The sequence below is a fragment of the Oreochromis niloticus genome, linkage group LG20, assembly GCF_001858045.2.
Source record: "Oreochromis niloticus isolate F11D_XX linkage group LG20, O_niloticus_UMD_NMBU, whole genome shotgun sequence".
NCBI classification, from domain to species: Eukaryota; Metazoa; Chordata; class Actinopteri; order Cichliformes; family Cichlidae; genus Oreochromis; species Oreochromis niloticus.
In genome coordinates, this window is record NC_031984.2 from 3,535,554 (window position 1) to 3,550,110 (window position 14,557).

Below are 14,557 nucleotides of genomic sequence, written 5' to 3' on the forward strand. Positions count from 1 at the left end.
ACCTCCCAGTCTTACACATGTGGTTTTAGTGTCAGGGTCACAGGTCAGCGTGCGTGTGTGCATGGCTGGGCTTGACACCCCCGCTTCCCCCCCCCCAAAAAAATAAATAAATAAAAATAAAAAATAAAAATCAGTGGCTGCCCTCTGGGTCAGACACCATGGCCACTGACAGGCACAGTCAGGTTTCTATTTCACAATACCTGAAGGCCTGGACGATGTTGCAGTTGAAGTATTTGGCCAGCACTGAGTTTTTGAAGTAAATCAGTTTCAGCTGAAAGAGAAAAAAAGTCACACATCATTGCAGCGACTTCCTTTAATTGCCTCAACAAAGACAGAAACACACAACAGAGGAAGCCACAGGTTTGTGATAACATCAAGATTGCAATACAGATTCATAGCAAGCATTCATTTAGCAAAATGAACCATGTTGTAACTGAATCATTAGGCAGTTAACCCTGATATTTAATCAGGTCTCATTGTGTGGATATATACATGAACTGCTTTAATTCTTTGTGGTACAGATTAAACAACAAGATCTTGATCCATCTCGACAGGATGGCATCACACAGTTGCTGGAGATTTGTCACATGCACAGTGACATGTGAGACTGTGCATGTGACAAAAACCAGTTGAGACCAGTTGACTACTGTGAAGTCACTGTCATGTTCAAGAAACCAGTGACATGGTGCAGCCACGAGAAGTTGAGTATCAACATCGAGCCTTGGGTAGGCTGTGATGTTAAAATGATGTTCAGTTGGTACTAAGAGGCCCAAAGTGTACCAACAAAATATTCCCTACACCACTACACCACCACTACCAGGCTGAGCTGTTGACACAAAGCAGGATAGGGCCAAGGTTTCCTGCTGTTTACACCAAATTCTGACCCTACGATACAAATGCAGCAGAAGCCAAGACTCTTAAAACTGGGCAATGGAAAAAAAGTCTCAGTTTAAAAATGTGAGATGTTTTCTGTCTTCCATTGTGAATAAAATATTGGTTTATGAAATGTGCAAATCATTGCAGTCCTATATTGTCCAGTTCTTTTGATGTTACTGAACAGCCACAGTTTCCTGTTCCCAGCCGACAGGAGACGTACCCAAAGTGGATTCAGAGATGCTGTTCTGCAAACCTTGGTTGTAACCAGTGGTTAAAGTCTTCTTCCATTCTTTCAGGCCCTTACCTCTCCCATCAAGAAGAGATTATAAAAAAAAGTTAAAATTGCTGAACACTTTGTCTTTCCTAAAAGATCCCAGCAGATCAGCAGCTGAATCAATGGTCAAACTGCAGAACACACACTATTTAGTTTAGATTGTGTGTGTTGAAAGTAGTAGAGCCGGTCACCTACTAACCAATAGGTTGGTGGTTCAATCTCAGTTTCGTCCAGTCTGTATGTGAAATATCCTTGGGCGAGATACTAACCCATTATGCTCTCCAGTGCATCCATTGGAGTATGAACGCATGTGAATGTTAGAAAGAAAACATTCACAATGCTGTTAGAGAGCATAGAAAAAGGTGCTGGTGTGATTGGGTGAATGAGACAAGTTGTGTAAAGCGCTTTGAGTGCTAAGAGTAGAAATGTGCTATTTAAGAACCAGTCCATTTACCATTTTACTATAACCTGCAGGTAGCTCAAACAAATGATAGGCCATGTGACTGGCTGAATAAAAATGATATTTTTAACGCTAAAGAATAGTTTTTGTTGCTATCCAGGAATTTTCAGAAAAGATTACAAAATGGTAAATGTCTTTATCATTTTGTTATCAAGATACCAAATGACAATTATTTACTTGGATTCCTGGAACTTATTGGAAATTCCTCACTGCTGTTCAAAATGGTCAAACACCAAGAACTCACTGAAAAAAAGAGTCAGCAGTAAAGCACTTAGTGATGCTGATCTTTCTCAATTTTATGACAGGTGGCATAATAAATGTGTTAACCACTTTATATTTCATACTACTCTTCTTTGTTTCCTGAATAATTATTTCTTCACAACAGCGAACTTGTGATACATGCGATACAGCATACATGGAGAACACCCATCATGCTGTGAGTCTGTTAGGTCTCACCTGTTGGCTGACTTGAGCGGCCAGCTGAGTAAACTCTGAGCTGCTGGGATCTTCATGCTCTGGCAGGAATCGCTGGTTGCTGATTCCCATGGAGCCGATGTAAATTCTCTGCACCGTGTCATCGTTGTGTACTGATGACACACATGGATGTTTCAATATTGAATGTATAATTACTAAAATTTTTAAACAACTGTTCGCATAAAAAAAAGCCACAACTAGCTGTGAAAGACCAATTCAGAAAAGTCACCTGGAGTTATACCAATAACTCCAAACCAAAAACCAAGTTTCAGTTTATTTTTATATTATATTATATTGTATTATATTATATTAGCAAATAAAGAAACTGATATATTATCAAACAATGTGCCAGTGTCTACATGTTTTCACTTCTTTTCACTTCATGGATGAAGCAGGATGAACAAGTGAAAGAAGTAAACTTTTTCAGTACTTGGGAAAAACAAAAAAAGCAATATTATAAAATGAACTAAAAAAATATATAACGTTCCTTATAGTTTGTGGCTGTGACTCAGCAGGTTGAGCAGGTCATTTGCTAATGACTTAAAGGTCTGGTGGTTTGATTCCTGGCTGCTACTGTCTACATACCAAAATATCTTTGGGCAACATACTGAACCCTGGGTTGCTGTTCATCAGGGTTTGAATGTTAGACAGAAAGCACTTAGAAGCAAAGAAATTGCTCATATAAATGTGTGTGTGAAATAGACATGGTGTATCTCAGTGCTCAAAGTAGTAGTATTGGTAGAAAAGCAATTTCACTGTCCACTACATTTCTGTAATCCTACTAAATCAAAGTTCAGACTCTCAAATTGAAGACCCAATTTGAATTTTGGCAGTACAAGCACTAAATCTGCAAAAACCCCGTCACTTAACCCTAACCCTAACCCTTGTGGCCGTAAAAAATAGAAGCTGCAACTCCCATCATTCTGAAGAGTAAGTTCGTGTGCTCTGTTAGCCCAACCATAATTGTGGCATTGACAGAAAACTCAGAATGTCCTCTTGACAGTACAGTAGGACTGACATAGATTGTATAAATGATGAATGCTGCAGAGGTCTTTAACTCATAAAGAGATGCTGTGTATTTGGAAGATACCTGCTGTTACTCCACTGTGAAATCGAGCTGAACGAACTGCACACCTTTACAAATGAGTAAAGTTTAATAAAGTCTACTTACGATGAAGGGTCATCAAAGCCAGAATAAAGGCTACTATCAGCAGACCGACTCCTATCGACAACCTTTTCTTGGACAGGCTGCAGTTTGTGCAACGGTCACCGTACTGCAGACAGGAGACTGTTGTTAGAGTTTCACCCCTTGTTCAAGATGCAGACTTTGTCACTTAAAGAATCAAACAATATATTATAAGGAAGACAATGACATTGATCAGGAGACTTCTAAGGATTGAAGTCAGCACAAATTGACTCAGTCAGCAGTGTTGGTCAAGTTACTTGAAAAAAGTAATCAGTAACTAAATACTCATTACTTCCCCCAAAAAGTAATTGCCCTGGTGCAGGTGTGCCGCAGCGATCAGTGGAAGAATCCGTGAGTTTCTCTGTGAGTTTCGTCGGAGCGCACTCGCGGCTTGCTTGGAAGTTTAGGGTTTTTTTCGCTGTAAAAAGAAGTTTTCTTCCCACGCACAACGGACACTAATGTTTTTGTCACTTTTTATAAGTGACAAGGTTATAATAAGGTCAGTACTTCCACGCTTTAAATGCTGCACGCTCATACTCTCTCCCGTACTCGATATATTATCCATTGTTGATCTGCACACAGCTGTTGTCACGAACATCGCACTCGCTTACGTCACTGTCATGAGACCTTCTCGCAAAAAACTCATGGTTTTAGTAACGCAGTAACGCAAACGCAGCGTTCCTACGGGAAAGTAACGGTAATCTAGTTACCATTTTTGCAATAGTAATCCCTTACTTTACGCATTACTTGAAAAAAGTAATCGGATTACAGTAACACGTTACAAGTAACGCGTTACTGCCCATCTCTGTCAGTCAGTAACAAAGTCCTGCAGGGATACATTAAAAGGAACACACAAACAAGGATTCTCTATGAAAAACATTTAAGCTATGAAAAATATGAACTATAAGAGGAAGCTTTTGGCTGCTGACAATGAAACAAGGGCAGAGAAAGTGAATTGTAATCGACACTTAAGGAATAGTTTATTTTATATATTTTTGTCAAGTCAGAAGTAAAAATATTGAAGAGAAGAAGGTGGAGTGCTAAGTTACTGGCAAACACTAGATTAGTTAAGGTTCGTTAGCAACCATAAAGTGTACAGCTGAACTACACACATACAGACACCTGCTCATTGTTGTTAATACATTTCAAAAAGGCAGCAGCACCACAGACAAGGTGAAGTTGAGTTCAGTTCAGTGACTTCAGTTAGCAGCTGTAGCTACAGCCACACTCCCAGCTTCCAGCCTTAAGAGTATCCAAACCAATGAGTGGTCAAAAAATGGTTTGGGTAGTCTTTTATGAAATAAAACCAGTTACTGTGACTCATGCCCACCATCTGGATTAGTCACTGTTTTCATTAATACTATTTTTAGGGTTTCTGATGACAGCCTGAGAAATTACCCCAACTTCTGTGGGCGGTTTCTCAAAAGTCAGAACTTCAACCATTTCCGTCTTTTTTTTTTTTTTTTTTTAACTTTTTTTGTGATTAGCGTTAGGGTGGAAATATGAAAAATGATTAGTGAGATTCTGTCTGTTCTAAAGATAAAACAGTGGTGAGAGCAGGTGAGAGAAAGACTACAAGATTGTGTGCATAGAATTTGGAACCATTAACATCATATTAACATAAAAAGAGTACATCTCTGTTTTTTAATCTAAGCTGAAGCCAACAAACCTGTTCCTGATGTGACATAATGGGCAGGTTAACATTACAGATACTGGACTCACCTGTCTGGTACTTAAACTCTCCTGTGAACCCAGTAAATCCACAGTGTCAGTGTCCCAACTCATGGTTCCCAGGGGTCCTTTTTTTAAAAAAAAAAGAAGAAGAAGAAGAAGAAAAACTTCAGTGTGGTTTATTGTCCTTTTTATTTTTTTATTTAACGATCAGCAGAAGGTCTCTCTCTCCCTCTCTGGGTGGAAGCTGAGAAGAAACCGTACACGGACGAAAGATCAGATTGGTGGCCTGTTCTTTAAACCGTATTCTGATTCTGATATATGTAGGAATCATCCTAATTTTAATCACATCAAATTATTAAGAAAGAAAAGTCTGATCCAATGTCTGAACATGAATATCTCAAAAACTCTCTCAGAAAGATCACATTTTCACTGCTCGTCATTTTCTAAATAAATCTGAATGTTTAATTTGGGACAGTTGCACTAAAAAAGTCTGCGTACTTGATGGTTGATACATAAGTCAGACCCATGTTTGGGCAAAAGACAACAAGTATCATTTTTTGAGTGGTTTTATAGAAAACTGTATTGACTGACAGCAACAGTTTTCTTCTTTTTGCACAAAGTTTGTTTTTCATGCACTTTGACACTTTAGTTTGGTTTTTGTTTTTACAAGTTGCTATGATGTAGTAAAGAACAATCACAGGGACTTCATGAGTTTCAAAAACTGCTGTCTGCAAATAAATAAATATTTGTCATTCATGCCACAACCAAAACCTTTGACTGCACGCTCACACTCATTTCTGCTGATGCTCCACCCCCACAGGATGTGTGTGGTCTGTTCACATAGAACTATAAAACATATTAATTTAAAAACATTTTTCTAAGAATGCTGACATGACCAGATATATATTTATTTTCAAAATGTCATCACTATTTTACCTTACACCATAATCCCTTTTAAACAGAGCACATCATGAAAACCCATATGTAATTTTTAGCCAAGATCTTGCACTTGAGAAAAGAAAATCTTTTTTTTTTTTTTTTAAAGATAATAAACAACAAAATGATTCTGGAAACTAACAGAAGCTGAATTTAACTGAATATTAAAACAACAATAATACATATTAATCCAAATATAAGGGATAAATGTAGTAATGCTGTGAGATAATATTTGTGTGTTTGAGAATAACTCGTTTAACTGAAGGTCTGATTTTTTCTTCTTTTGAAAGCTTTAAATATCCTACTTGTCCGTTGCTTCTGTCAGTGTGGGAGCAGCAGCACAGAGTCTTTAATGTTGTGTCTGTGTGCACTTCAGCAAAAGTGATTTAAACAACAACAGTAGTTCTATGTGTCAGAATAACTTAACAATTTAGTTTATTTTACTGTCTGTGGAAAAATAGGAAGTAATAAGCATTTACCTGACAACAGATATTTTGACTTTTGGTTCGGCTCCTTTAAGTATCCAAATATGTCACGATGATACACCAGTATCCACGGAAAGGCAGTAGGGCTGAGCACACCTCAGCCATTTTTCACCACCTCTTTTAAAGTTAAGATTTTTTTTTTTCCTTCAATTCAGCCGGCAGGACAAAAAAAGATACATTATAATATTGAGTGCGCAGCTGCAACTCAGCTGCTAACTGGTACCTGCTCCATCTGCACACCTTCTTCTCTTCAAACGTTTAAAAATACTGGCGACCACCAGTGCTACCCTCCAGCCTCCTACTAGATACACCTATGCTATCAACGTGTTATCGAATTCACTAGATTTTCAGAAACCTTGAGCTGAAGACCAGGAGCCAGGACGGCAAATACACACAGTCCTACCGCTCACAGAGACTCTTAGGAACTGCCTAAGAGCATGAACACTTCTGCTTAAGTAAAGAACACTTTTACCACCTTTGACTATCAAACAACATAACAGACATGAAGCTTAAATAATAATAAATTTTGTTTTAAAGGAAAATGAAAAGTGGATTCAATATATGAAAATGTAAAACCATTACATCGGTGAAACACTCTTCTCACTGCTGTATCATTATAAAACAATTCCTTTTAACTACCATTTATAGTTATCAATATTAATTCAAGTTGAATTGACACTTGAAGACAAAATCTGTTTATTGCAAACTAATCTGTTCATTCAAAGCAGTGGAAGGAAACTGTGTGTGTGTGTGTGTGTGTGTGTGTGTGTGTGTGTGTGTGTGTGTGTGTGTTTTGATGTGGTTTAATCTCAGTTTGTTTAACTTCATTTAGCATAAAGAGATTCAGATTTGTTCATTTTCAGGTGATTTAGTTATGTTATGCTTGCAGATCCAGGTTTACCGTACTTACATTTATATAGCACTGTGTAGTTTCACTGACCAGTTACATTCATGCAGCTCTTTACTCTAAACTTCAAACACTTGATCTATATCACATCCTGTGAGGTGACAGTGCTAACTACTGTAGCAAATCTTGTGCCTGTGTCAAGACACAATGTACTTCAGTTCTTTTTGTGCGCCATACATGATCACAGCTTACTATTGAGATTCCTCCATGATCGGCAAAAAGCAGCAGGAACCTTTGAATCTGCTAGTCAAACGTACCTGGGAATCTGGATTAAGGTGGTGGGAACATTTCTTGGGACATGGGTAAGGTTCTCCTTTAATTCAAAAATTAATTTAACTTAATTCAATTCACCACGGCTCCATGAAACTTTGCACAGACATGGCATATTTGACAGTATATACTAGGACAGTATATAATAATTAATATTCCTCCTTAATGCTGAAGAACAGATGTAATCATGTTAAACGCCAGATTATTCAACTGCATGTACAAAAATGATCATAATTGTTTGTATGAAGACCAAAAAACACTCACCTTTGACTTATTTTTCAGCTCACAGGTGTTTACGTGGTTTTCAGCTGCACATGCAGTCTGTTGTTTTAGCAAACTTCAGCAGCTGTTTAAAACTGCCCACATTTGACATTTGAACCAACAGGAAACTAAGTATTTATTTAGGGAGTGACTAACGTTGAAGCATGTTCTCACCACCCACCAGTAGCTGCTGGTGTTAAAAAAAACACACAAAAAAACAAGTGAATGTGAAACTACTTTAGTAAAGCAATATTCAGCTACAGTTTTCTGTAGTACTGTTGGAGCTGGTGTGAGACAATCAGACACAATTCAATCAATGTTCAAACCCTCAAAACCACATCATAATAATCAGATAGTGAAAGTAATAGAAACATTGTTATGGTGATAAAACATTCATAAGGCCTCCAAAGCAAAGAATAAAAACTCCAATTTACTGTCAATCAGAAGATGGAAATAATGGTATATACTACTGATATGACGATTTTATACTTGTATAAAACATTATGTTGAGTATTGGTTCATCATTCATTTAAAAACACTGGAAAAAACCACCAGTAATTTCCATTTACAAAAGGACTTTAAAAAAAAAAGACTGGTGAATTAAACATAAAAGTTGAATTCACCAACTTAAAAGGAATTATCCAGTAGCAGCTAATGATGAGGATGTAGTTTTGTGGTAATGAGTACATAAAGAAGGAGCTCATGACTCGTTACTGAGGAGAAGAGTCTTGGATATTTACCTCACAGAAGGATTAAATGATGAAATTATACTCAGTGTGATGTTATCGTTCCCTCGTGATTTAATTTTTTTGTAGGATACATTCTGCTGCCATGTTTGGATATACTTTAGACCTGGAGGGATCTATGCTCGGGTTTTTGAAAACACCTGACCAGGTTCCACTTCTCAAACATGACGTATGAAGCCGAACCACATCCAGTGGTTTTTAAGTGGAAATACTGCGAGCACCTCTGAACCAAAGCCCTAGAAAACGAGCAGCACGAGACATGCAAGGTGCATACAGATAAGAGTCATGCACAGCAACTTCTCGTGATCAGCTCAGATCTTCATGACAAAGAAAAAAAATCTATAAGAACAAAAGTAATAATAACACTAGGAAACTAAAACTAACAGAATAACATTAAAAAGTGAAAATGGCAAATTAAATCATCATTCTTAGAGTGAATTAACTAATGCTCCATGACATCGCGATCCATCCATTTTTTGCTGATTACGTATCGTTACAGTGCTCAAAATAAAATCTTTCCTCGCCACACCGAGGTGTTCTCAACCCACCTAAAAGCTGTAATCTTTCTAGAGAGTCCTTAGTTTATCCTTGGCTTCCTTCTTGTAGGGCATACCTGCAAAACCTCACTTTAGAGTTGCCCAAACCACTTCAACTGGCTTCTTTTTATGTGAAGGAATAGCAGCTGTATTCTCCCAAATGACCAAACTCCTCCCCTTCATCTCTTAGGGAGAGCCCAGATAGTCCAGATGGACTCTCCCCTCCAGCACACTGACGTAGATCTTCTTAAGGAGGCTGAGCGTGATTCCCCTGAACCTGAGCCTTTTTGAAAGGGGGAAACACCTCCCCAGTCTTCCAATCCAGGGGCACTGTGTGACTTGTCTACCATGCTGCTGTTGACGCTCTGCTGGAGTTGGAAATGGAAGATTTCAGGGGACTCAAGCTTTTGCCACATGCTCAAAGTACAGCCTCACTATAGGCTTGGGACACCAGCCTCCGCCCCTGCTACCCATCTCAGTCACCAACAGGTGCTCCAACAGATGATAGCTCAGCTCCTCTCTTCACCTGAACGCCATCAGATTACACACCAGATCTTGGGAATGCGATTCTTAAGCGCTTCCTCTCTGGGTCTTAGTTGATTTCACTCGGTTGGTCACCTCATAATTATAGAGTAGACTTTTCTTCTTAAACTCCCCTAATACACAGTTCCAACAAACCAGGAGTTTCCAGTTGTTTGTAAAACCCTCCACATAAGTCCTGATTAAAATGAGTCTCAATTTCCATCTGGGGATCGCCATTTTAAACCAGCACTACCCAGATTCACCTGTGTCCCCCTCCCTTCCTGTTTCTCCAGCAGGTTTCCTCTTTTATAGATAAGGACCCAAACCTGCACCAATCAAGTACTCCCAGTACTCAACTCCAAATAGCTGGGAGCTGGACTGCTCCCACATGGGTGTGGTCTATATCCCAAACAGAAACGCAACAAAATCAAAAGTACACAATACTTGAAACATAAAACAATCCTAACCCAGTGTACAGTGGGAGATCCTCTCAATTAGTCCACCATACCTTATTCTCCAAAAAACAAAGATTAAGACAAAGATTCATCCATCATATCTTTTTGAACACTCTAAGCATGTCTGTTTCCAGAACCTCTGAAAGATTTGGACCACATAGAGCAGTAAGACAACCACTATGCAGGCAGAGTCATATATAACCACCAGTCAGTGCTTTTTTCTTTGCATCCACACAAAGTCCTTTTCAAATAGAACATAGTAAGAAATAACGCGGTGAATAAAGCAAAATGCTGGCTGTTTTAACAGACTACATCACTGCATTATTCATTGTGACTTGACTGCATGTTTAGGTAGAAGGTGTCAGTTTAGTGAGGAAGCAAATAGCCTGCAGCCTGACACCTGTGAACAATCGCGGTTTCCAACAGGAAACTTTTTTGGGGTTTCTTTGTGTTTTGAATTTCCATTCCAGTTGCATGTGGTTTGAGCTGCACATCATTTGTCTACACCCGAACCTGTGAGAACCACACCAGCACCTTCCAGATACTTGACAGACTTTGCATTTCTTTTAAAATGCTCCCATAGAATCACTCATTATGTCGTTTGTGTTTTTATTGAACAATTGCTTCACAAAGTACTGAAACAAGTTTAAGGACTCTGAAATAAAAGTAATAATTGTGCTCAGGCAATGAGAGAAAAAAAATGGCATTAAAATATCCTTAAAGTAGCTAAAGTACAGTAAAAGCATCGATTATGCAGAATAATATAGCAATAATATTATTTTTTTTAATTTTGACTGTTTATTGTAGGTTGTTAATTTGAATTTCACTTTAATGCTACAGCTGGAGATGGCTTTAATCATTTTAGTCTGTTCTGTAATATTACAGCATTGTATATGAGTAGTTTTATATTTTGAATTCTGTGAAATAATAAGTAACAAAGGCTTTAAACTATGTGGTATAGACAGATTATTTAATGCCATTGTGCAAAGAAACTATTTTCGAATGGTTTGTCATAGCTGAACATGGAAGATAAAAGAATAAAAAAGGACAAGAGAGCTAATAAATTGGCTTTTGATAAGTAATTTGATCAGTTGTGATGGTTTTCGATTGTTAAATTGAAGCCCAATGAATGTAAAGTGTAACAGTCTGTGCTCTCATGATCCAGAGCACGTCGGAGGGGAGGGAATCAAAAATCCATAGTCTGCGGTGTTTGGTGCTGGACCTGATTTTCAAACTTAGTATAACTTACCAAATATGTAACCAGTTTTGATGTGGCTGGTCTGGTATTTCTTTCCAGTGGAATTTTCTGATTTCCTATGAGGCCGCGTGACTAGTCATCACAGTGCCCCTGTTTAAAAAAATGGTTGTAAAAATAATGACGAGATATTCAAATTCCAACTTTGCAGTTCAGCATCAGTTTGTAATGACACCAGCATTATTAAATCATTTATGTAGACACCGATGACTTTTGGTCCAGACTAGTTTAAGGTTGTGGTCTGTTTGAATAAAGAGAATGTCTGTAGTGCAGCGTGCTGAACTGTGAGACAGGAAGCATGTACTGTACTGCTGTCTGTCCACAACTGTGCCTCACATACTACTGAAGACATGAACCCTCGCACCAACCACCAATAGGTGCAACTGTTAAAAGAAGAAAATAAATGTGAGGATTTTTTCGTGTGTGTGTCAAAGAATATGACTTTAGTAAATAGAAAACCACTTAAACTATTCAAGTGCTTGTATCCTGTTGAACTTACCTCTGCAGTTCTGGTGCTAATTGGTGCAAAATTTGGGACTCTCCCACCAGGACAAAGTGTCAAACCACATCAAATCAAAGAGGAACAAAACTGATACCAGGGAAATTTGCCAGGTTACAGTATTACACAGTAGTTTTCAAGTAAAACAAGTCAGTACTGTCACACACTCATACTGACAGATGTCTACTCTCACGCGTACAGATAATTTAAAAATAATTTTAAATGGATTTTGACATCACTGTCAGATGACTATTTCTACATTATTTTTTAAATTTCATGATTATTACTTATTATTGATTTGTAAATAATTGAACATGACTAAGCTGAGCTTATTATATTACAATACGGGACATTTCTAAATAATCACACAGCTCATTCTCTTTCTCTTGACAGTAAAATCTTTAAACATACTTGAAATGCTTTTTGGTGTTAAGTTGAAATAAAGGCAAATGTCAAATGTAAAAGTGAGGTCAGAGGTCAAATGTAATGTAATATTTGGATGCAAACTATAATGTGGAATTAGAATCCCCATGTAGCAGTATCATTTCCTAAATGTTGCTAACACACACAAAGACAGCTGAATTTTAAGCGCTGCTTTAAAAATAATAGACATTTTATGAAAAATTTGACTCTATTTGACTTCGAAGAAGAGGTCATAGGTCCAAAGTAAAGTGACATTTAAAATCCCTGTATATTTTTCACTTTATGCCTTTATATTATCAATACAAATATTAGCAGTAAGAAACCTTTTTTTAAAATAGACCTTTTTAGTATTATTATTACTTTGACGTTCAGATCAATCAAGTACTTTCTATATGTTGACAACCACACTCGTAAGAATCATAGTTTTTAAGTTATGAGGCTTTTTGTCCATTTTCCACCAATAAATCATTCAGTCGACCTTGAAGACTGCGGTGGGTGTAAGCCAAATTTTAATGGACTGCTGACATGACCCCACTCTACATCGCCTGCAGAGTTTGATCAAAATTCATGCAAAATCTTTCAGGGTATACAGAGGTGACATGCACACGAGCACTAACAAAACAGAACCTCCTTGATGGAGGGTCAGATAGATAGAACAGAGGTGTCAAAGATGTGGCTCAGGAGCCAGAACCGGCTCGCCAATGCAGTGCTCTTCACAGTGTGATAACTGCAGTGAAGTAATAGTAAAATCTATTTCTGTTTCTTGTGTGGTGACACTAGGTTTACTCCACAGGAGGAAAACTGTCTGGACATGAAGAGATGTAATGTGTAACACATAATTGTGAAGGTTTTATGCATTTCCTCTGTGATCTGTAACACTTGACTTAATGTGGAAAACTCATATAGACTGTTGAAATTGCATAAGGTCTTGAGTTATTCTGTATTTCTTACAGTTTATTGGGAAAATTTAACATTTATTGACACATGCAAACATACAATGAAATACAAGACAAAAACTAAGTTTTTAATTCTAACAGGTGTGTGGCTATGAAGGTATGCTTTTACATGCACTAGCAGTGTGTTTGGGATTGTTATGCTAAAAAATGAAGCTTTTTGGAAATCGCCTTGGTAGTACAGAAATAGTATTTTATGTCTTTGGCATTTTTCATTTATTCAAATAAAAAAAGAGGACACATGATATGTTTTTCCAATAGGCTTCTAGTAACAAAGTCCCTAAAGATGGAGTTTAAAATGGGCTGTTTGCTAAGTCTAATCTTATTCAATTCAATTTTATTTGTACAGCGCTGAATCCCAACAACAGTCGCCTAAAGGCGCTTTATATTGGAAGGTAGAACCTACACATACAGAGAAAAACCCAACAATCATATGACCCCCTATGAGGAAGCACGGTAGCAGTGGGAAGGAAAAACTCCCTTTTAACAGGAAGAAACCTCCGACAGAACCAGGCTCAGGGAGGGGCGGGGCCATCTGTCATGACTGGTTGGGGAGAGAGAAGGAAGACAGGATAGAAAACATGCTGTGGAAGAGAGACAGAGATTAATAACAAGTGTGAGTCAACAGAAGTCTATTAACACATGTTGAGTGAGAAAGGTGACTGAAGAAGAAACACTCAATGCATCATGGGAATCCCCAGCAGCCGACACCTATTGCAGCATAACTAAGGGAGGATTCAGGGTCACCTGGTCCAGCCCTAACTATATGCTTTAGCAAAAAGGAAAGTTTTAAGCCTAATCTTGAAAGTAGAGATAGTGTCTGTCTCCTGAATCCAAACTGGAAGCTGGTTCCACAGAAGAGGGGCCTGAAAACTGAAGGCTCTGCCTCCCATTCTACTTTTAAATACTCTAGGAACAACAAGTAGGCCTGCAGTGTGAGAGCGAAGTGCTCTAATAGGGTGATATGGTACTACAAGGTCATTAAGATAAGATGAGGCCTGATTATTTAAGACCTTGTATGTGAGGAGCAGGATTTTGAATTCAATTCTGGATTTAACAGGAAGCCAATGAAGGGAAGCCAAAACAGGAGAAATCTGCTCTCTCTTTCTAGTCCCTGTCAGGACTCTTGCTGCAGCATTTTGGATCAGCTGAAGGCTTTTCAGGGAGTTTTTAGGACATCCTGATAATAAAGAATTACAGTAGTCCAGCCTGGAAGTAATAAATGCATGAACTAATTTTTCAGCGTCACTCTGAGACAGGATATTAGACTGTTTAGGGTATCACAATATTTGCTTAAGGTTAAAAATTTTAGAGGATTTTATTTGATTACTTGTATGGTAAAAAAAAGTAATTTCCTCTAACATA

General features: G+C 37.9%; 1 protein-coding gene across 4 annotated transcripts in view; it reads right to left on the bottom strand.

Annotated features, from left to right (window-relative positions):
* Positions 1-7,901, bottom strand: part of LOC100705591 (suppressor of tumorigenicity 14 protein) — a 30,146-nt gene extending 22,245 nt beyond the window's left edge. For 2 of the 4 annotated variants that reach the window (XM_019350022.2, XM_005477880.4), the window contains exons 1-5: positions 7,807-7,901; positions 4,993-5,069; positions 3,256-3,358; positions 2,067-2,197; positions 201-271 (exon numbers count right to left, since the gene is read on the bottom strand). In XM_019350022.2, coding sequence (XP_019205567.1) covers positions 201-271; positions 2,067-2,197; positions 3,256-3,358; positions 4,993-5,055 — 368 coding nt within the window. In that variant the 5' untranslated portion in view covers positions 5,056-5,069; positions 7,807-7,901. Of the gene's footprint in view, positions 1-200; positions 272-2,066; positions 2,198-3,255; positions 3,359-4,992; positions 5,070-6,359; positions 6,558-7,806 lie in introns of those variants that run through there. The other 2 variants (XM_025901822.1, XM_025901823.1) reach the window with 2 other exon arrangements.
* Between the last annotated feature and the right edge of the window lie 6,656 nt (positions 7,902-14,557).